At 46.5% G+C, this 22308-nt stretch overlaps 1 protein-coding gene across 2 annotated transcripts in view; it reads left to right on the plus strand.

Moving 5' to 3' along the window:
- The first annotated feature begins 263 nt into the window (after nt 1-263).
- PNPLA1 (patatin like phospholipase domain containing 1) overlaps nt 264-22308 on the plus strand; it is a 40363-nt gene continuing 18318 nt past the window's right edge. For both annotated transcript variants that reach the window (XM_054568720.1, XM_054568721.1), the window contains exon 1: nt 264-468. In XM_054568720.1, coding sequence (XP_054424695.1) covers nt 264-468 — 205 coding nt within the window. The remainder of the gene's footprint in view (nt 469-22308) is intronic.

Genomic DNA, 22308 nt, shown 5'->3' on the forward strand with positions numbered 1-22308 from the left:
ATGAAGTCACGGGGGCCCTCAGGACCAGACCCTGCTCGCACACCCAGGGGCTTCCTCACCTTGTCCTGGTGGATCTCAGCAGGCCCAGGCACGCTGCCTGAGCCACCCGTGGGTGCCCCAGCCAACTGGGGAGAGCTGGCCACATTCCGGGCCCGGGCTGGCAGGGAAGCTCGGCAGCCAGTTCCAACAGGAGGGCGGCCCCAGCTTGGGCAGGCCAGCGCTGAGGGAGGACTTCTCAACACAGGAAGCCCCAGGCCGAGGACATGGAAGAACAGGTGTTCAAGGGGGACCCGGACACCCCTCATTCCATCTCCTTCTCAGGCAGCGGCTTCCTCTCCTTCTACCAGGCTGGGGCTGTGGACGCCCTGCGGGACCTGGCCCCCCGCATGCTGGAAACCACCCATCGCTTCGCCGGGACGTCGGCAGGCGCGGTGATTGCAGCCTTGGTCATCTGTGGGATTGAGATGGGTAAGTCCTTTGTTCTGGGTTCCCTGGGGAGCCTCTGGGGGGATTCTCCACAGTGGAGCCTCGGGACTGCTCAGGAATGCTTTTGGGAGCAAAGCCAGGACTTCTGGGAGACAGGAGAGGATGAAGTTGGTCAAGTGGGATGGTGGGCAGCTATGACTTTTAAGGCTGTGGCCTGCCAGGTACCAGTCACTGGCTGACTCACCAGCTGAGCTTAGACCCATTTCTCTCTCTCTCTCTCTCTCTCTCTCTCTCTCTCTCTCTCTCAATGCTCTTACCTGTGCTGCCCTGCCTCCCTCAGTTTGAGGAAGGATCTCCCACAAACATCCCAGTCTCAGAAGTTACACTATGGCACAATCAGACGCGGGGGTGATGTGTTCTCCTGCTGGCCTTGTAAAATGCAGTTAACCTTGGGAAGGGCTACACTCCCTGTCTGGATCCCTTTGGTGGGGATGGATTTGTCAGACTTGCTTCTAGGTGGCTGGAAAGGTGGAAGCTGGGGACTGGGGGTGGATGCAGGGCCAGGGTGGGAAAGAACTGAGAAGGAACGTGGGAGCTTGCACTTTACCTTCTGCCCTGCTAGTGCAGCAGCCGCAGAGAAGGCTGGGGCCACACCGTTGACCCAGAGGCCAGAGCGCCATCCCATGCAGGGGGGCAGACACATTCCTAGCAGCCCCAGACAGCAGGCCTGGATCTGGCACTAGAGAGGACCAACATCCATCCATATGGGCCACCTTGGGCACATTTATTCATTTACTGTGCTGCTGTTCTGCGCCCAGCCTCTGTTCCAGGCACAGGGGACTCTGTCCTCGTGGAGTAGGAATTCTGGGGAGAGAAGACTCATAATAAACAATCAAACAAGTAACCTTATGATGTCACATCAGGAAGTGCAATACCTATGAATAAAATTACCCCAGGAAAAGGTCAGAGAATAGAGTGGGAACTAGTTTAGAAAGGGAGGTCAGGGAAGGCCTCTTGAAGGAGGTGACACTGAAGCAAAGACCTGAGTTAAGTGAGAGAAGAAGCCATTGGAAGATCAGGAAGGAAAGAATATTCTAGGATTCTAGGTGAAGAAGCAGCCAGGGAGCCGGTGGGGCTGGGGAGCGGTGGGTGAGGACGTGGGCGGTGGGGACAGGGCTGGAGAGCCCGGCAAGGGCCGGACCACGTGGGGCCTGCAGCCAGAGCAGCAAGCTCTGATTCCTCTGTGGGAGGTGGGAGCACAGACAGGCTGCGAGGGAGGCGGCGTGGGGGCGGCTAAGGGCACACACTCCACGTGGGGTAGATCCTAGCCCTGCCATTTCACAATGTGCCTTTGGAGCGAATTACTGAACACTCCGTGCCTCCATTTCTGCATCTATGAAGTGATGATTCTACTCTATAGGATACCTAATTCCCAGGGTAGAAACAAGGAAGCTACTGTAGCTCTAGGCCAGGGATGAGCACGGCAGGTGGAGGGCGGCGAGGGTGGTGAGAGGCAATTAGGTGATTAGATTCAGGAGGTACTTTGAAGGTAGAGCCAGCGAGACTTGCCGAAGGAATGGAGCCCCCACCTTCTGTCCTGGAATCACAGAAATCCTGCCCTTGGACACATTCCGTCCCCGGGATTCTCTCCCTTTCCGGGTGTCGGTGTTGCTCGTCTGCTCCTTGGCCCCCACCCTCCTCATGTCATTATTTCAACTTCTTAAAATAAACATCTGAAAGAATCAATGGTGCCCTCATCCTCTGGCATTCAAGGACTTTTCAGAATCAATTCAGCTATATCAATTCCATAAATACTGCCCATAAATACTTATATTTGTAAGTGTTTACAAATGTGTATGAATTCCATAAATACTTGGTCATGCTGTGACGAGCTGGGACAGTAGGGGAGAGGAACTAAAATCCACGAGAGAGACACTTGACGACAGGTGTGACCAAGAACTGGACCAGGTGCTGCCCATGATTAGGAGAGAAGTTCAGGGAACGATGAGAGGCAGGTGGGACTCATATCCTGTTTACAAGACGCACCCATGTCACTCCAGCCTTCTTCATTCAGTTTAACTGCCATGTGATTACTATTAGCTAGTGCTTCCTTTATGTCAGACACAGTTCTAAGTCTCTGGGATATTAACTCATTCAGTCCACACAACAGCCTCTGATGTGAAAACTATTATTATCTCCATTTTACATAAGAGGTAACTGAGTGACAGAAAGCTTTAATAACTTGCCTATGGCCATACAAACAGTAATTGGTGAAGCTGGGATTTGAAGCCAGTCTGGCCAGAGTCTCCACACTCACCCTTTAAACCACCCTGCTTCTTGACAAAGGGGTGCCAGAGATGTAGATGCTGGTTGTATAAATAGCAGGGACAGGGAAATCCCTCTTAGCGGGTGGAATTTGCACTCAGACCCAGGAAGGTAGTCTCCACTCAGAGGGACAAGTGACTTGTATAACGTCTATCATCAGTTAGGAGCTCAATCAACAAGAGCCAGGACTTGGTCTCCTGACTGTCTTCGCTGCTCTTTACCTCTTCCAGTTTATATTTCAATAAGACTATCTCATGGTTCATTTAGCCATTCTGTTGGCTGACACAGCCCTGTGTGTGTTGTTACAAACAGCACTGCAATGCGCATCTGTGTTTGTGCCTGCCGTGCCCACGTGGATTGTTTCCCTTGGGCATGCATCACGGTAGCGACACCGGACTTGGTTTAATTACCCTCCAAAGTGGCTGTACCTATTCAACCACTAATCTCCCCACAATGTCATCAGCCATTGGTACTGTCAGACAGCAAAGTTTTAATTCAGTTTAATGAATGTGAAATTATGTCTCACTTTATTTAATCTGCATATCCTGATTACTAGAGATGTTAAGCATCTCTGTGTATATACTGATCACTTGTGTTTCCTCTTCTGTAACTTGCTTGCTCATGACCTTTTCCTATTGTTTTCTACGGAATTAGCTTTTACTCTTTAATTTGTACATGTTCTTTCCGTTGCCTGTACGCTACTCATTCAGTCAGTTACAGACAGTGGAGCTGTCCCACTCTGTAGCCTGTTGTTATTTTGTTTATGACGTCTCTTGCCATTCAGAAAATTTTAATTTTAACGAGTCAAATGTATTAATCTTTTTCTCTTACAATTTGTGTTTCTTAATACCTTTACTCTGTTACCATGATGTCTTCTATATTTTCTGTCAAAGGTGCTAAAGTTTTGCTCTTTCATATTTAGGTCAATCCAGCTGGAATTTATTTTGTGGCTAGTTTGAGGTAGAAGTCCACATTTTCAATGATTTTCCCATGTGCTAACCTACCCAACTGTCCCCCACCATGGAGAGGCAGCCCTTTCCACACTTGTTTGACATGCTGCCTCTGGCACAGCCAAGTTCCTGGATTCTCAAGAGTCTGTCCCTGAAGTCTCTCTTCTCTTCCCCTGGCTCATTTGTCTACTTTCATGCCACATCACTCTGCCTCAATAACTAGAGCCTTATATAACAGCACATCATATATGGCAGCCCCTCTCCTCCTCCTTTTCCAATTTCATCTTTAAATACTGCCTTTATTATTCTTGACGCTTTTCTGTCCCATGTGAAAAGCTCTGTTGGGATTTTGATTGGAATGACATTTTTTCCATTGATAAGCATAATCTATCTCTCTATTTATTCTGGCCTTTTTGTCCTTTAATAAAGACTTTGTATGTCTTTTATTAGATATGCTAGTTTTTGTTGCTATGGAGAATGGGACCTTTTTTCTACAGCATTTTCTACTCTAATTGATTATTGCTGATACAAAGAGTGTTGACTCTTTTGCATATTAATTTTGTTTTGAGCAACCTGTTGAACTTCTCAACAGCTCTAACAGTTTGTTGGTAGGTTATATGATACTTTATGTGTAAACTATCACATTATTTGCATATGACTAGAGGTTTATCTTTTTTTAACAAAATTCTTCAACACACGGGTCCCAGAGCTTCTCTCCGCTTATCGCCAACTTGGGCTTCCCTGTCGTGAGGTTGTGCTTTGGTCCTGGGAAGGCTGAGGCAGCAGTGGGTTCATCTGGAGATGTGTGCCTGGCTCTGCGATAGGGCCGATTTGGGGGCGTGTGAAAAAGTGTGTAAAAACACCTACCACAGTGTCTATTTTTTATTGAGACGCAGTAAACATTCGTTCACGCATTCCTTCATTCCTTCACCCAAGGAGAGATGCTCTCCCTGACAACCTGTGGGGGCTTAAGGATTTCCAATTTGGTCAGGAGTGGGGGTGGGAACTTGCATAATTTTGAAAAATAAAAATTTTTCTTATCAAAAATAGGGATTTGGTGGATTTAAAACCCTATCCCACTTAAGCTACTACTTGGCACCTTCCCCTCAATAAAAACATGGCAAGCCCATCATTCATTTATTCATCCACCCATTCATTTAACAAGTGTTTAACATACTAGGCTCTGCAGAGGATACAGAGATATAATGCAAAATGCAACTCTGTCCTTGCTCTCAAGGAGCTTGCAGTCCACTCGAACTTGACAGCAGCCAGCCAGCAGGTGCGCATAATACAAGACAATTACGACTGAATGTTAGAAAATTAAAAGGCACTGGAGTGCAGAGGGAGGGACCGAGTGCCTCCAGTCGTGGAGGGCCTCGTGGAATTGGCATTTGAGCTGGTGCTTGAAAGGTAAGCACGTTTGACAGGCAGGGACAGGTTGGGCAGGGGCCTAGGCTTTTAGTGAGGATGGGGCATGACAACGAGCACAGTCAGGGGGGGACTGTGATGCCTCCAGAGGGCGGGGGAGAGTACCGGCCCCCTGGTGTCAGGGCTCCATGTGAAAAGTTTCGTGACAGAGTACCTAATATATTCTATGGCATAATTTTGATATTTTCTTCCAGTTGTTACAAAACTTCATTAAATCAATGGTCCTCAATCTTGTTGCACATTCAGATTACCTGGGGAGCTTTAAAATGTTTATGGCCCAGGCTTCTCTGAAAACAAATTCAATCCAGGTCTCTGGGGGCAGCGCCTGGGCACCCAGGGAGTTTCCACGTGCAGCCATGGGTGAGACCCAGTGACCTTTGGAAGCCTAAGATGCCATGAGTGTATGGCCAGGCAGTGGAAACCTGTAAGATGCCCACCACGGACCTGGACTAATGAGAATTCTGTACCTGATTACTCATGGGAAATGGCTTTTTCCAGGGCGGAGAGAAACACTTTCATTATGGTGGCTTCAGGCTGGATTAGTTTTCTATGAAGGCCTCTGTCCAGGCCATAAACAAGGAAGGCTGACCTTGGTTAGGGGCTGGGCTGGTCCGTCTCTTCCCCTTGGCCGACCCCCATGCCCAATCCACTTTTCAGAGAAGGGGTGAAGACCCTGGGTCCATAGCCTCTCCTGGTGGTATTTCTCCCGCTGCTCCCTTCTTTTCTTTTTCTTTTTTTCCTTTTCAAAAAAGCTTTTGAAATTTAATTCACATAACACACAATTCACCATTTAAAGCATACAATTCAAGGGCCTTTAATATAGTCACAAAATTGTCCACCCAACGTCACAATCAATTACAGAACATTTTAATTATACCCCAAAGGAACCCCATACCCCTTAGCTGTCACCTCTCAATTCCTTCATACCTGCAAGCACCTGGTAGCCACTAATGCGCTTTGTGTCTCTATGGGTTTGCCTATTATGGACATTTCACATCAATGGGACCATATGCCATCAAAGTCCATCCATGCTGCAGCACAAGTCGGTGCTCGCTCCTTCTCATTGCCAAGTAATATTCCACTGTGTGGAGAGGCCACATTTGATTTGTCCATTCACCGAGTGATAGACATTTGCGTGGTTTCCACTTTGAGCTATTATGAATAATGCTGCTATGAATGTGTATGTACATTTTCAAAAACTTATTAATAGCTTTTTAATGGGACAATTTTAAACATATTGGAAAGAATAATATAACGAACCTCCAAGGACCCATCCTCTAACTTGAACCATTATCAGCATTTACCTACTGGGTTTCATCTATATAGGCCCCACCCTTCTTTGTTTTTGTTTTTGTTTTTTAATTTGAAAATCATATTAAACTCACACAGAAGTTGCACGTAGCCTCACTGATCTTGACTTTGGGAGACCCTTTCAGCGCCTGTATCGCTCTGCAGATAAGGACTGTGAGTCTTTGAGAGCCCCGGGGGAGGAGGCTGGTGGGTCCCACAGCCCAGAATGTGCTGGGTAAGGGGAGGGATGGCAAAGGGACTGAGCTGACTTTCAGTTGATCTCATCTGGTGACTGTGTTTTGATCTCAGACAATAATTATTTCCAATACATCTCACCCTGCCTTCTCGACAATGCCAACCTCAACCTCCCCGGACAAACACCAAGTCAAATAGTAAAAGGGTGGGGCTGAGGGTTAGGGCTGGGGCTGGGGGCACTTGTGTCCCCTGCACAGTCATCTCAGGGTGTGTCATATCTCTGTGCCTTTGTTCCGGCTGTGCCTCCTCCTCCCAGGATGCCCTCCCTTTCTTCTCTCCCTCTGTTATGTTTCCCCACCCTCAGATGTCACCTCTTCTGGGTCCCTCCTGATCCCCAGGAGGTGCTAAATCCTTGGCATTCCCGCAGCCTCAGAGACCAGCATCCCCCTGGGAGAAAGCACTGGCTAGGAATACGGCTTTCTGGATTCTGAGAACAGGGGCTACTAAAGTGTCCTACAGTCAGATTGTGAACCTAGCTTGCCACACATATTCTTGTCACATGGTCCCTGAAAGTGGGGCTTAGTAAGGAGGGAGGAAAGGTGCAGACCAAAGCTAGTCCTGGGAACAGTGAGTGACCGTGGACAAGCCACCCTGAACCTCAGCTCAGCCACTGCACAATGTGAGAGAGTAATTCCTGCCTCCCCCTCCCCACGGCTGGCCCTGGGAAACAGCACTGGTCTTTATGAATGAGCCTTGCAAACTAAGGGATTGATACTGTAGTTGCATTGGCTGGGATGGCAGAAGCTTCAACAAAACAGAAGAGCATTGCTGACTTATGTGGCCTTTGCAAGCCAGGCCCCCAAGGCTGTTGTGGTGGCTTCACTGAGTTAGGACCCATGTTCTTTTGTGTTGCTCACTGTGCAAGAGGGCTCGCTGCCATGCCTGCATTCCAGCTAGTCAGGGAGGGGGCACACCTCAGAGGTGACACACATCATGTCACCTTACAGCCCATGGACCAGAACATGGGCACACCTGATGCAGGGGAGGCTGGAAAACATCGACTTTATTTTGGGAGGCTATGTGTCCAGCAAAAAGTTGGAGATTCAATTACGAAGGAAGAAGGAAAGAATAGATATTGGGGACAACTAGCAGCCTCTGCCACAATAACAATAATTGGTGATACGATGATGATGGAGAGATTCTCTCTGCCTGGAACCAAAACCATGACTCTGTAACCATAAGATCAAGTCCAGTCTGTTGGCTGGGGAGGGGCTCGGCTCTGAACTATCAGTAGACTGCCCTCCTGACAGCCGGGGGCACGAGTGCCTCGCTCATGCCTGGGGGCCTGGCCGGTGGGCCACAGCACCCACTGTGTCCCCTGTTTAGAATGCTCTTCTGCTCTCCTCTCCAGAGATATCACCTCCTCCCAGGAGCCCTCCCATTTTGCCCCTGTCTTTCCAAGATCTCCGGTTTGCCCAATGAATCTGTCTACCTGTTCTAACACTGGATGCTATCTAGGCTGTCTTAATTGTTTTAGACATTGTTTCTCATTTCATCAACTAGATTGGTTGGGCGATCTGAGATTTTATGGGTCCCCTGGCTCCCACAAATTGCTCTTCAAATAAGAGTGGCCTGATAAACCCCTGAGGATCGCTGGCTGTCGGCAGGCATGCCATGAATGTGTCTTTGCAATTTCTATTTTAGGGTTTACCCAGCTCTTAGATAATTTTCTGCAGTTATGGATATGACTTATAATACTAGAATGTGATAGATGGAAGGTCAGTGAATCTAACTCCTTTGTTTTTATAAATAATTTATTTAGACTTTAATATATTCAATGTATTTTTAGACTATAATATATTTAGGCTTTGGGAGAGGAAGTGACTAGTTGGAGGTGGAACTCACGTAGACCAGTGGTTTCCAAACTGTGTTCCCGAGAGCTGCAGGGTTCTACGGAGCGGGGGGCGGGGGGCGCGGGAGCCAGGGAGCAGGGAGAGGACACACACTGAAGCCCTGGGGCTAGCAAGTATAGCCCTGCTGTTGTCTGTCTTATACATGGGTTTGTTTTTTTCTCTAAAATTTCATTTAAAGAACGTGTTCCAGTGATTTATCTTATTTTTTAAGTATGTTTTATTGATTATGCTATTACAGTTGTCCCATTTTTTTCTCCCCTTCATTCCCCTCTGCCCTGCACCCGCCCTCCCACCAGCATCCCCCCTCTCGCTTAGGTCGTGTCCATGGGTCCTACATTAAAGTTCTTTGGCGTTGCCATTTCCTATACTGTTCTTAACCTCCCCCGCCCCCGTCTGTTTTGTACCTACTATTTTGCTGCTTATTCCCTGTACCTTTTCCTCCATTATCCCCTCTTTCCCTCCCTTCTGATCTCCATTTCTGTGATTCTGTTCCTGTTCTAGTTGTTTGCTTAGTTTGTTTTTGTTTTTGTTTTCAGGCTCACTTGTTGATAGTTGTGAGTTTGTTTTAATTTCACTGTTCATAGTTTTTGATTTTCTTCTTTTTCTTAGATAAGTCCCTTTAACATTTCTTATAATAAGGGCTTGGTGATGATGAACTCCTTTAACTTTACTTTATCTGAGTAGCACTTTATCTGCCCTTCCATTCTAAATGATAGCTTTGCTGGATGGCGTAATCTTGGATGTAGGTCCTTGCTTTCATGACTTCGAATACTTCTTTCCAGCGTCTTCTTCCCAGCAAGGTTTCTTTTGAGGAATGAGCTGATAGGCTGGTGGGAACTCCTTTGTAGGTAACTGTCTCCTTTTCTCTTGCTGCTTTTAAGATTCTCCCCTTGTCTTTAATCTTGGGTAATGAAATTATGATGTGCCTTGGTGTGTGCTTCCTTGGGTCCAACTTCTTTGGGACTCTCTGAGCTTCCTGGATGTTCTGGAAGTCTATTTCCTTTGCCAGATTGGGGGAGTTCTCCTTCATTTTTTCAAAAGTTCTCAATTTCTTGCTCTTCCTCTTCTCCACCCAGCACCCCTGTGAGTCGGATGTTGGAATGTTTTAAAGTTGTCCCAGAGATTCCTAAGCCTCTCCTCATATTTTTGAATTCTTGTTTCTTCATTCTGTTCTGGTTGAATGTTTATCTCTTCCTTCTGCTCCAAATCGTTGATTTGAGTAGAGGTTTCCTTCCCTTCACTGTTGGTTTCTTTAAAAATTTTCTTTATTTCACTTTGCGTAGCCTCGACTTTTTCCTCCATTTTGCAACCATACTCAACTAATTCTGTGAGTATCCTGATTACCAGTGTTTTGAACTGTGCATCTGATAGGTTGGCTGTGTCTTCATCGCTTAGTTCTATTTTTGGAGCTTTGATCTGTTCTTTCATTTGGGCCATTTTTCTTTGTATCAGCAGGCCTGTTACATTGGAAGGGACAGAACTTTAGGTATTCGCCAGGGCGGGATAACCCAGTTCGCTGCACTGTGACACTGTATGTTGGGGTGAGGTCAGAGAGGGAACAGTGCTGCTTGTTCGTCTCTCGGTTTGCTTTCAGTCACTTCCCCCACTGCCCACAAGCAAAATTGGACCCTTCTGGTGCTGATTCCCAGGTGGGTGGGTTTGTGTATATTCTAGGACCCTGTGGGTCTCTCCAATGAACCCTTCTATGAGACTGAGAGTTTCTCCTGCCACCACAACCCCTACAGATTTTTACAGCCAGAGGTTTTGAGGCTTTAGTTTCCCATGCTGGAACCCTGGGCTGTGCTTTCTGTCTTGCTCCCCAGTTGTTCCTCCTGGTTTATTTCTGCACAAATGTAGGACCACACAGTCTGCCAGTCGCTGCCTCACCTAGTTCTCTAGCTGCTGCCTTGCTGCGCATCCTCTCTGCCCCAGCTGCCATACTCCATCCCTCCTACCAGTTGGGATAAAATTTTCTTCTTTAACTTCTTGGTTGTCAGATTCCCATACAGTTCAATTTGCTGGCAGTTCTGGTTGTTTTTTGTTTTTAAATATGTTGTCCTTTTTTTGGTTGTGCGAGGAGGCAAAATGTATCTACCTATGCCTCCATCTTGGCTGGCAGTCTTTTTTTTTTTTTTTTTTTTTTTTTTTTTTGGTAAATTTGGAAGCCCCTGTTTGAGCCTAATCACCTCCATGTGCAGATAAAGAAGTGGAGGATCAGATTCTGGCTGAATTACGAAGATAAAACAGACTATCCCATTCATACCTTCTAGCTCCTGGGGATCCAGCAGTGAACAAGACAGCTGTCTGCCCACATGGGGCTGACATTCTGTTGGAGCAATCAAGCCATAAATAACCAAATATATAGAAAAGTGTCATCACACATGCTCAAAGGAGAAAATAAGGCAAGAGAAGGGTGTGGTGAATGATTCAATGGTGGAGTTTCAGGTGGGCTGTGAGGGGAGGCTGAGGCAGAAGGAAGGGAAGAAGAGCCAGGTGTGCTCTGCAAGAAGCATGTTCCAGGCTGAGAGCCCAGCAGGTGCAACAGCCTTGGGGCACAAATGTGCTTGTCTTCTTAGAAAGGAAGGCAGTTATCTTCTGGACAGGAATTGGGCTTCTAAAGAAACTTGCAAAGCACATGAGAAGATCAGGGAGCAGTTGGGGTCCCACCCTCCAACGTGGGCACAGCAGGATGCAGCACGACTCCTCCCCTGGAGGCGGAGGATGCCACAGGTATTTTTGTCTGCCTCACACATCTGGTCGGGCGCTGCCTTGGGCAGCTCCTGCCATCCCAGTGACCAAAGGCTTCCTGGGGCCCTGGAGCCAAGGGCAGCTGAAGTTACTGTCATTGGCAGATGGCTGAGCTGTGTTCAGGGTAACGGGCCCATTGGGACACAGCAGCCAGGGCTGGCAGGACAAGATTACCTCGGTGAGAACCTTGGCTCAGGTAATTCCTTTCCTCAGTCACCCATGTGCCTTTCTTTATCACTCAGTCGAGGAATAAGACATCCCAGGGCTTGTGGAGAATGTAGCTCCCAGGAAGGAGGATGACTGGGCTGGAGATCAGCAGGTGTAACATCCCTGCAGAGCATATGTGCTTGCATTCACAGGAAGGAAGGGGGCTGTCCTTCTGGACAGGGAATGGCTTTGCTAATAATCACTGTGGGCCCTTGACCAGCCAGTGACCTGCCTCACCCTGGTTTTTCCCATCTGTAACTTGGAGTGGGAACACATCCATTTGACATTATGATGAGGGCCAAAAGAAGTCGTGGATGTTCCTGGCACAGCACTTGGCAAATATTAGTCACAAGTAAGTCTTTGATGAATGAATTTTGAATGAATGAGTGAAAAGAAAATTATCTTCGAATAGAAAAACGGGTAAAGCAGCATTTTTAAAACTTAACTAAGAATGCCTATAGAATTTACTAAACTTATTAAAGCAAAGATCGCCAGACTCCAACCTGATCTGATTAATATTTTTAATACTTTAACTGTGAGCTTTAATCTGCACAAGGATTTGGTTTTTCTATGGGAATTCGGTGCGGCCTGGGCCGAGGAAGAACCCATCTACGCTGACTGCAGTGGCCCTGTCCAGGCGCCCAGTGTTATCACCAACTGGCGACCAATTTTTATGGTAATTACCTTGTAGGTTGTGCCACTTCAAGCTCTAAACCACCAGTGAGGCAAGCTTGGGGCTTTTTGTTTTGATGGGAGACTGTGTTTTTTAACCAGAGCCCCAGTCAGAGACAAGCCACTGGCGCCTTTTCCTGGTCCGGCAGCCATTGGAGGGGTCCTGGCTTTAGCAGGGCTCTTGTTTAACTCCCCTCACACAGCCCAGGACCCCAGCCCCTGATTCTGGTCTGAGAACGACATCATCAGCTTTCTCCCCCAGGGCACTGGCTTTCAGTCCCTTCTCTTTGTTCTTGTGAGTTCAGCCATGTCTCACTATTTTATTTTAATTTAATTTAAATTTTATTTTATTATATTTTAATCAGGCTTTTTGGTGTTGCTGTTGTTCTGGAAGCTGAGGAGGCTTCTTTTTAATTTAGCTCTATTGCTCAAGCTGGAAGTCTCTCCAGAATTCTTTAAGACATAAGTGGAAACCTCCATTTTTTTCATGTGACAAGGGTATGTATGTGTGCATTGCCCAGGCAAAGACTGGAGTTCAGTCCTGGCTGCTGGGTGCACTTTCAGAATCAAAAAGTCTTCCTCAAAAATCATTCCCAATCGTGGACGTGGACAATAGTATCATGGTTGTGGGGGAGGGGGTGGTGGAGGCATAAGAGGATATAAGGGAGATAAATGGTAATGGAAAAAATACAATAAAAAATAAACTGGAAAAAAATCATTACCCTGGTCAGGGGACTCATTTGCTCGGAGCATTGCCCCATACACCAAAAGGCTGTGCGTTCAATTCCCAGTCAGGCTAGATAGACAGGTTTCAGTTTCGATCCCCATTCAGGGAAGCCACCAATCAATGTTTCTCACACTGATGTTTCTCTCTCTCTCTCTCATCAGTAAACATATCCTCGGATGAGGATTAAAAAAAATCATTCCCAGAGTTATTTATCTGCCTATGATGGTGGTGTTTTCTGTAAAAGGTACTCTGCTCTGATTCTCATCTTAGCGTCACGCTAATGGCAGCTATTTATCAAACATTTAAACATGTGCCAGGCTCTGTGCTCAATGCGTTGCACAAATCATTTACTTGAACCTTCTCACAACTCCATCAAGTAGATACTACATTTATACCCATTTATACCCTAGGAAGAAACAGGTATTGAGAACGATTAGATAATATTCCCAGGTTTCCACAACAAAGCCAAGCCTGGGACCTCTCTTAATGTCTACACTCACCGTCTGCCCTAATCATGACTTCAGAAGTTGCTTTGCAAGCACCATGACAGTTTTCCTGCCAAACTCCATGGGCTGAGCAATCATTTGCACACTGATCAAGAAAGTAGACCAAATGGCATGATATATATGGAAAAGACTTTTTATAACATGTCATAGAAATGCTGTCACTGTGTAGTTGTGATTCCATGATGGAATTGGTATCTATCAATTCAAAGTCACTTATGTTTTACATGTTTAGCCTCTACAACAATGTCGATGATTTTTTTTCTTCTCCAAACAATCCTTTGAACTTTTAATTAGAAGTAACTTGAATGGAAAATCTGGCAAAACTCTGAATGTGTTGGTCGCACCAAAGAAACATTTAACTGCTGGAAAGCATCTTATGCTGGTGACACCTGTGAGCACCTTCCCCCAGCAGCAGCGGGCAGTCCCGGAGCCTCTGCTGAATGGCAGGCAGGCACTGTGTGTCTGATAGCTTTGCTCAATCTGTTATTTTTCTTGTTATTCTGGAATAATGTTAGATTTAGAGAAAAGTTGCTGATATATTCAGATAGTTCCGTATGTCCTTCAGCCAGGTTCCCCTAATGCTAGCGTCTTACAGAGCCAGGGCAAATTTGTCAGCACTAAGACATCAACATTGGTGCATTACTATTAACTATAGATTCCACCAGTGTTTCTACTGATCTCCTTTTTCTGTCTCAAAATCCAATCCAGGATCCTGTACGTGTTTCCTAGATCCATTTTTAAACCAACTCACTCAGAGAGTATCAGAATAGAGTTTTCTTTGCTTTATTTTGGGATCAAATTCGGCAAAGACAGTTGAGCTGCATTTCCAATGCTACAGGGAAAACAGGCAAACAATACACAAACCTGTCAGTAGGCCCGTAGATCTTAAGGGTAACCCAATTCTGTCCTTGTGAGACCACTGCATAAGAGAGAATCCCCTCCTCAGTGTGTGCTCAGGGTCTTGTGTCCATCCCTGTGGGAACGAGAGTTAGGGCCAGGCCTGACAGAACAAACTGCTCCGTGTTTTGCCCTGTCACAGCCCCATGTCCGGGTGAGTCACTAAAGAGGCCCACCTTCCTGACCATTAGTTAGAAAGATTCCTACCAACCAGGAGGGAAGACATTCTTTGATCCTCATTCTGTTTGCTCATACATTCTTTTTTCTTTTTCTTTTTTTTTTTTTTACCATTTATTATTAATTTATTGAACATTTTTAAGAAATATTTTTTAATTTATTGATTTGTGTGTGTGTGTGTGTGTGTGTGTGAGAGAGACAGAGAGAGAGAGAGAGAGAGAGAGAGAGAGAGAGACATCATTTGTTGTTCTACTTATTTATGCATTCATTTGTTGATTCTTGTATGTGTCCTGACCAGGAATCAAACCCACAACCTTGATGAATCAGGTTGACACTCTAACCAATTCTGAGCTACCCAGCCAGGACTATTCAGCAAACATTTACTAAGTCTCTATAGTGTGCCACGTACTGAATTAAATGCTGGGGGCATAATGGGGTACAAAACAGAAATAGCTCCTGCTTATGGAACATTGAATGGTTAGTTTATTCATTCTTGGATACCCCCTAAGCGTTCAACACCGAGCTAGGTAATAATAGGGGAGAAAGGTGTTCTTGATACAGGCCCTGTCCTCAAGGAATGCAGCTGCCCAGAGAGCCGGAGGTAACTGGTGCAGACAGTAAGGGAGGGGAGAGCTAACCGTGGGTGACCAGGGAAGGCTTTCAGGAGAAGACCCGGGTCTTAAGCTGGGCTTTAGGGTGAGGTCTGCATAGATGGTTTTAAAAAAAGTGTGAGTAGGTGGTGGAAAAGCAGGGTTGTACACTGTGTGTTTACTGTAAGATAAGAGACAGACCTGGCCTGAGAAGGGGCATTGGGTCATGGGATTTGGGGTCTATTGCTCTGCAGGAAGTCTTCTGGTCTCTGGGGACACCTGAGTCCTTAAGTGGTGTGCCTAAACTAAATCCGAGATAGGATGATCTCCTGGCCTCACAGTGGGGAATGAAGGCTCTGAGAGAGGAGGGTGTCCCTCCCCCGCCCCCATGGAGGCAGCTGTCTGTGGTACAAACAACACTGGCTCTGGGACCCTCAGGACTTTGAGACCTGGGTCTGCCATTTTCCAACTGTGTAACCTTGAACAAGTTACTGGTTAAGTCTCAGTTTCCTCAGCTGTAAAGAAGAGATAAACATAGCAGCTACCTCAAAGGAATGTCATGAAGATGAAACAGATAATGAGGCCTCAGAGACTGGCACAGTGTGTAACACCAAGTGGTGGTAGCGAGGAAGAGCAGTAAACAGGGGGGTGGGTTTCATGAGAACTTCAAGACTCATGTAATAGAGAGAGAGAGATGCAGGTAGCAGAAACCAACTGAAGTATTAGACAGATGGATCAGTGAGTAACTCCAGCCAGCAGAAGTGAATTTTTATTATCATGGTTTTGAAAGAGGGAGGCATGGATGTTCCTCGGCAATGGTGCTCTGATTTGAGCAAATATCAAATGAAGAGGTGCTCTGAGGTGGCCTTTTTTCTGTACAGCAGAGCCCCACCTGGAGGTCTCCTGACCACCACCCCCCATACACCCAAAACAGCTCAAGAATCGAGGATGACTAGCTCATAGGTCTTGCATTCGCCCAGTGTCCCCTCAGTAGGGCAGGGAGCATCTGTAGGAGGTAGGACAGGCCACAGCCTGGAAGTGGGGGTATTGCTTCCCACCTTGAAGCAGAATCCCAAAGGGAATTCTGGGTCCACCAAAGAAAATAGTCAGAAAGAAAGAAAGCAGGGGCAAGGCCCTGAGAACATTGTGAGGTTCCAAAGAACTTTCTAGACACATTTCCTCTATGTCTGTTTTATCTCAAGATGATCAGTAGATCCTTCAGTGGGAAGCTGGGGAGATCGTTCCTGGATTCTGGGGGAGAGGCACACAGGGACAGGGTGAGGGCCTGGGTCCTGGGAAAGAGCAGCCGAAGCACCGTAATAGGAATCCCGGTGATGAACAAGTAGGAGGCACTATTGTATCCATGGCAACATGATAGAAGACAATCTGAACTTTTAAAGCCAGTTCTTAGCAAACTCTTAGGGTTAGAAAAAGGTATAGGTGGAAGATCGCTATTATCCATAAAAAGTAATGGGGGATTTTTTTGTTGTTGTTTTTTGTAAGTGCCTCCTAGGTAAGAGTTGTTTTGCTTTTGGCTGAAGCCTAAAATGCATTCAGAACAGAGTAGAAAAATGAGTTTTCTCATACATTCTAATTCTGGCTTATGCTAACATAGATTGTGAGACCTAGGGTACATCCATCCGTTACTCATTTTTCCATCCATCCATCCATCCAGCCAGCCAGTCAGCCAGCCAGCCAGCCATTTGGCCAAAGTTATGGAGCTTAACCTTCATCCTGAGCTAGATTTCTTTCCTGTAAAATGAGAGAATTAGTTTAGTGCAGTGTGTGTGGTTTGACCTAGGCTCCTAGAATTTTAGAAAATTCAGGGCTTTGCATTCAGGGGCTTCCTTCGTAGGGTGCGGTGGAGCAATCGAACAGGTCTGAGATTCTGCTTGGTTTCAACCCAGAACAGCACTGTTTTCCCTGTTCTATATATTGGGTTTCCATTTAAGATTCCTTTTGAACAAAGGCACTCCGACTGAAAAATCACTGCTCCAGAGGGTCTCTGTGGACCTTCCCGTGGCGACACTGCAGCTTGAAGACAAGTTGTTTTCAATCAATGCCCTTGCAGAGTGGGGTATAGAAATAAAATAGTAAATAACCAGGATCTCTGCCCCACAGGAGCTCACTGTCACTGTGAGGATAAACTGAGATTGTACGTGTGAAAACCTGCCTGAGTAAACGACTGTTGTTAAGATAATAATAATAATTATTACAGTGAAGTCAGGCAGTCGAGATATACCCATAGGGAAATGCAGCCTATAATTCAGGTTACAATCAGGGACCAGGCAGGAGCAGCAGACTTCTAGGTCTGAGAATCTCAGGGACCCTGAGAATCGCTGATGTTTTCTTGGGATGGCATCTGAGCTCGCCCGCGCATCTCCAGGGGCTGCTGCGTTCCTGCTTCCGCAGAGCCCGGTGCGCTCCCGGCTGGGGGTTGGGGGGAGGCGCCTCGCTGTGATTGGCTGAGCCTGAGGCTGTTGCTAGGCTGCCAGTCCGCGGGAGGCTGAGACCCCAGAGTCCCATCCTCCAGGGCAGATCCATCCCACACAGCCGACCTAATTCAGGCACCCCGTGAACGGGATCCCCAGCCATTGAAATTCTCAGCTGCCAAGTGCCTATCTTTTTAGGAGTTTTCACTTAGCAAGAGGCCTTGTGGAGGATGGAAAGGCAAATCGTTTTTATTCAGAGTCACCTTGAATAGCTGCTTCTCTGTGGGGACTTCGATGTCCTCCTCCCATTGCTGGGGTTCATTCATTTATTCATTATTCAAGTATGCATTCATGTTCATTAAGTGTCTATCATGTTCCAGGTGCTCTATCAGGTGCTAGGGACAAAGAGATGGACTAGAGAGAGACCATACTTGCCTTCACAAAGGGAGAAACAGGAGGAACTTAGCAAATAAAGAAGATAAACACGCATCTAATTATCCTTTTCCTTCCCCTCCAATGATTTTTCTACCCCCACCCCCTTCCTTACTAGTTCTGTAGGCTCTCCCAAGTTGACAGGGGAGAAATGCTGCAGCCAGCCCTGCCTGTACTACATCACACCATGAAACACACGCTCTGAAACACCCTCACCTCCACAGCGCTTTGGCCGCTCTTTTGCATCCACTCGCGAGCCTGAGCACACCTTGATAAAGGTGTTGCACAAGGATCATTGCCCCTTATTCAGGTGAGAAAGCTGATAGGCAGAAACATTAAGAAGGCTTTTCCATGGTCACATGGGGAATTATTGGCATACCAATATTGAGCACTTACTATGTGCGGGCACTTAAAAAACCACCTGCCTCCTGCCTCCTAACAAGTCAGCAAAGTAAGTGTCATGAGTCCCATTTTATAGATGGCAAATTGAGGCTGGAAGAAGTTACATCACTTGCCAATGATAGCCCAGATAGTATGTGGCAAAGCTGGGATTTGAACCAAATCTGTCTGGCTCCAATGCCTGAGTTCTTTCCAAGAAATAGATCTGGTCATAGAAAAGAGTAAAAGACTCTGAGTGGCTGAGATTTGGAGCAGTTTCCAAATGACCTCAAAACTTTCCAGGCCCAGGATCTTATTTATGTATTTTCCTACTGGAGTTTTTTAGCACTACAGGCTCATAAAACCTGGTCAATTGGCCGCACTTACCAATATAGCTAACTCTGTTATCTACCCATCTATTTGGGATGATCGTGCCTTCAAGCTTTTATTGAGTAATTAAGTCAAGTAGCTCTTTCTTGTGACCATCTCCATTATTTGCTTTGCCTTCCTCTCAGGTTTTCATTTTCCTTTGTTCACACACTGAACGAACACTGAGCACCCACCAGCCAGTCATGGTGGGCATAGGTGAGCATGGCTCATCTGTGCCCTTGAGGAGTTCCCAGCTTATAGCAAAGGCTTCTGAAGGGCCTTCTCTGGGCAAAGCACCATGATAGACCATAGAAGGAGAGGAAGACCACCAGGACCAGCCCTCAGGGAATCTCCTTCTTGGCTTGGGAGACAAACTCACCACGCTTAGACAATGCAAAGGTGTGAAAGGACAAGGCAGGTGTTGGCTGGGGGTGGGAGCAGCCAATTTTGAGTTTCCTATGGTGCGGTTTTTAAATCCTGCCTTGCTGTAGTCAGTGTAGGACACTGTCTCAGAGGCCAGCAGCCCACAGCTTGGAAGGAGGCCTTTAAATGGGAGAAGGTGCTAGAAAGTACAGAGAAGCATAAAGAAGCAAGCTAAATTTATCCCTCCTTGCAGTACCCGGCAATTGCTATGCTTAACACTAGACTTCCTACCCACAGAGACTTGCTAACCAGATTAGTTGTTTTTCCCACAGTTATGGGCCAGGCGGGGGTGGGGGAGGGGTGGGGGTGAGTGAGGGAGGCGGGTGGAGAGAGAGAGCAACTGACTCTGAAGACAGAGACACACAGAGACCTGAAGAGAAGCAGAGATAAAGATGTCTGTTGGTGTGCCTCCCCCTTGAGCATCAGGAAAGAATATTCAACTGGGCACCTGAGTGGGAGAAATCAGACAATCTCCTGTCCCCTCTGTCCCTGGCTACATGATTCTGGCTAGGACATTGCTAATTTCCGAATAGCACTGTTTTTGGATATAAGTATATTGGTGATGTCTACACTATTTCTATTATCTTTGCCACTGCTCTGTCCCTGTCACCTCCACCACCCCTGAAAAGCTGAGTTGACTGTAAATGGATAATGTAAAACAGCGATGATTAAAATAAGCATTACAAGACTAAATGTGCACACACCTTTGACCTGGCATTGTCACCTCTATTCCCATCCTTAGGAAAATAAAGAAGGACATGAGCAAAGAATTTCACATGAGATTATTAATTGCAGCATTGTTTATCAAAGCAAGGAAACAAACTAAATAGCCAACACGTTTTGGGGACCTGCTTAATAAATAACCTTATAACCTTAAAGTAACTTTCCATGCTGCTTGTAAATTAGGTTATAAGTGGGTACTTATTGATGTGTAAAGACATGAATAGGTGGAAAAAGCAAGTTACAAAATAGTGTAAATAGATTGACTCCATAAAAGTATTCTTATAAGTAAGAATAAATATAAAATAGAGAGTTAATCTCTGGGTGAAGGGATTCTAACTCATTTTAATTTTTTTCTTTTTGCTTATCTGCATTAAAACATTTCCCCCCCACAATGAACATTGTATTTCTCATGCGATAAGAACAAATTTCCTTCCATTGGTCCCAGCGAGTGCCTCCTGCCAGGAGTCCAGGACTACATGGGCAAACTGAACCAGCTGCTCCTGGCTCCCAGGCATTGTGGGAAAGGCCACCAAGCCTTTTGTGACTACTTCAAGTTGCTCATTAAGAATTCCAAAGACAGCATGTCCCCATCCTAGTTTGACTCCCCATCCCAGCTCGCCTAGTAGGCGAGAACTCAGTGACCCAGCACCTTGGAATTCAAATGCCCACTTGTTTCATAACCTGCTGGTAGGTTGGCCGCCACCTTCCCTTGAGGGAAAATGCTCTTTGTACATGTTGGACACCGTAAAGCTAACCTCACTAACGCCGCAGGTGCTTCCCCCCTCCCAGGGATGTCCTCCTCTCAGGGGGTGACAATTAAGATGCTCTGTTGCTCAGATCAGTCCCTACTACACATATGTGGCTGTGATTCTAAATGTTGGTGAGAAAGGCTGTCACCATGGCAACCCAGGCTCGCTCAGCCTCTGGGATCAGCCAGGAAAAGAAGGTGGGGTGGGACTCAGTCAGAACAAACACTGCCTGGCTGTCTCATCTCAGGAAGGACACTTAGTGATTCTCTGACTCAGTTTCTATATCTGCAAAGTGATGTGGAAGCTCCTTATCCTATTCACCTCCAGGATTAATGAGAAATAGCCTGTGAACTATAAAACACAAGAAGAGTAGAGCATCAGTAGCCTTGGTTTGTCCCCACATTGCTGTGTGTGACTTTTTGGGCAAATCACTTAACTCTCTGTGCCACAGCTGCTCTATTTATAAATAGAAAACAATGTTCACTGTGACAACTTCCCAGATATATTGTCAGGCTCCTGTGAGAATCCCAGAATCTCAAAATTAGAAGGAATCTTAACCCTAACTGCCCATCCAGGAATCCCCTTGATAAGTTCTCTGACTGAGGTACTTGTCCTGCCTCTGCTTGATTACCTCTAGTGGCAGAGAGCTCATGACTGTACAACTTCTTAGTGGTCATTGCTACATGACACTGATTGTAAGAAAATTCTTCTGTATAGGATGTTCTACAATTAAATATTTGTTTTAAAAAATTTAGCAGTCCTTTTTAGAGCTATTTCCAGTCCTGACTTTATCAGAGAGCTCCCCACAAGACAGAAATTTGCAGCAATTGGCAAGCAGCAGGAATATGCCCGGCTCCAGAAGCTTGTGGCTTAGTTGAGCTGCAGGAGTATGGGTTCCAGGGTCACATTCTAGGTTAAAACCCCACTTTGTCCACTTACTGGGTAGTTGACCTTTGACAAGTTATATTACCATTCTGAACCTCAGTTTCCTGATCAGTAGAGTGAGGAGAAAAATACCTACCTCATAGTACTTCTTAGTAAGCTGTAAACCAGACTTCCCTAGTAGATTCCAGGGATCGCAGGGGGAGGGGCGCTTATATCTTCCTCTGCCACACCCCTGAACAAAACATCTGCCCCCCTCCCCAGCCCCTTCTGGCACATGTGTCCTGGCTGTGCTCCTCCATAAGGGAAGGAGAAGGGCTGTCTCCCCTTCCTGGGGCGCCCGCAGCACAGCTGTCTTCCATGGGTCAGGGCCTTCTCCATCTTGAGCCTGTCCCAGGGGCCAGAAAGGGAAGATGATGCCATGGTTTCAGGACAAAGTTCACCCCTTGCAGTAATCCATCTGCCTCAAGGCCAGCACCCACTCCCTGAACACTAAGCTGGCACTAAATCAGTGTCCCAGGGTGTCACTTGGCGAGGGCTTTCAACTGTTTCAGTGTCTTGATAGGAATCTCATATAGGGCAAAATCCTCTAAGACTCCAAAAGAATATATTCTGGTGGTGGACTGCCAGGCATAGCGACGGGAAGTTGGGGAAAGTGGTCCTTTGCCTCAGTGTGAATGGAGTTGGGATGCCTGGGTCTAGTTCCGCCATTGACTTGCTGTGGGACCTCTGGAGCCGGTGACTTGATTTTTCACTGCCTTGCTTTCCTCCTGTGCAGAATGACAGGTGGGTTCCTGAGCCCTTCTCTGCTTTAGAATTGTAGGTTTTCCCATTCGTTTGATGCAGGATTAGATGGAAAATCGCCGTTG

Source organism: Pteronotus mesoamericanus, unplaced genomic scaffold (assembly GCF_021234165.1).
Source record: "Pteronotus mesoamericanus isolate MK-2021 breed Mesoamerican mustached bat unplaced genomic scaffold, CSHL_Meso_final contig_20, whole genome shotgun sequence".
NCBI classification, from domain to species: domain Eukaryota; kingdom Metazoa; phylum Chordata; class Mammalia; order Chiroptera; family Mormoopidae; genus Pteronotus; species Pteronotus mesoamericanus.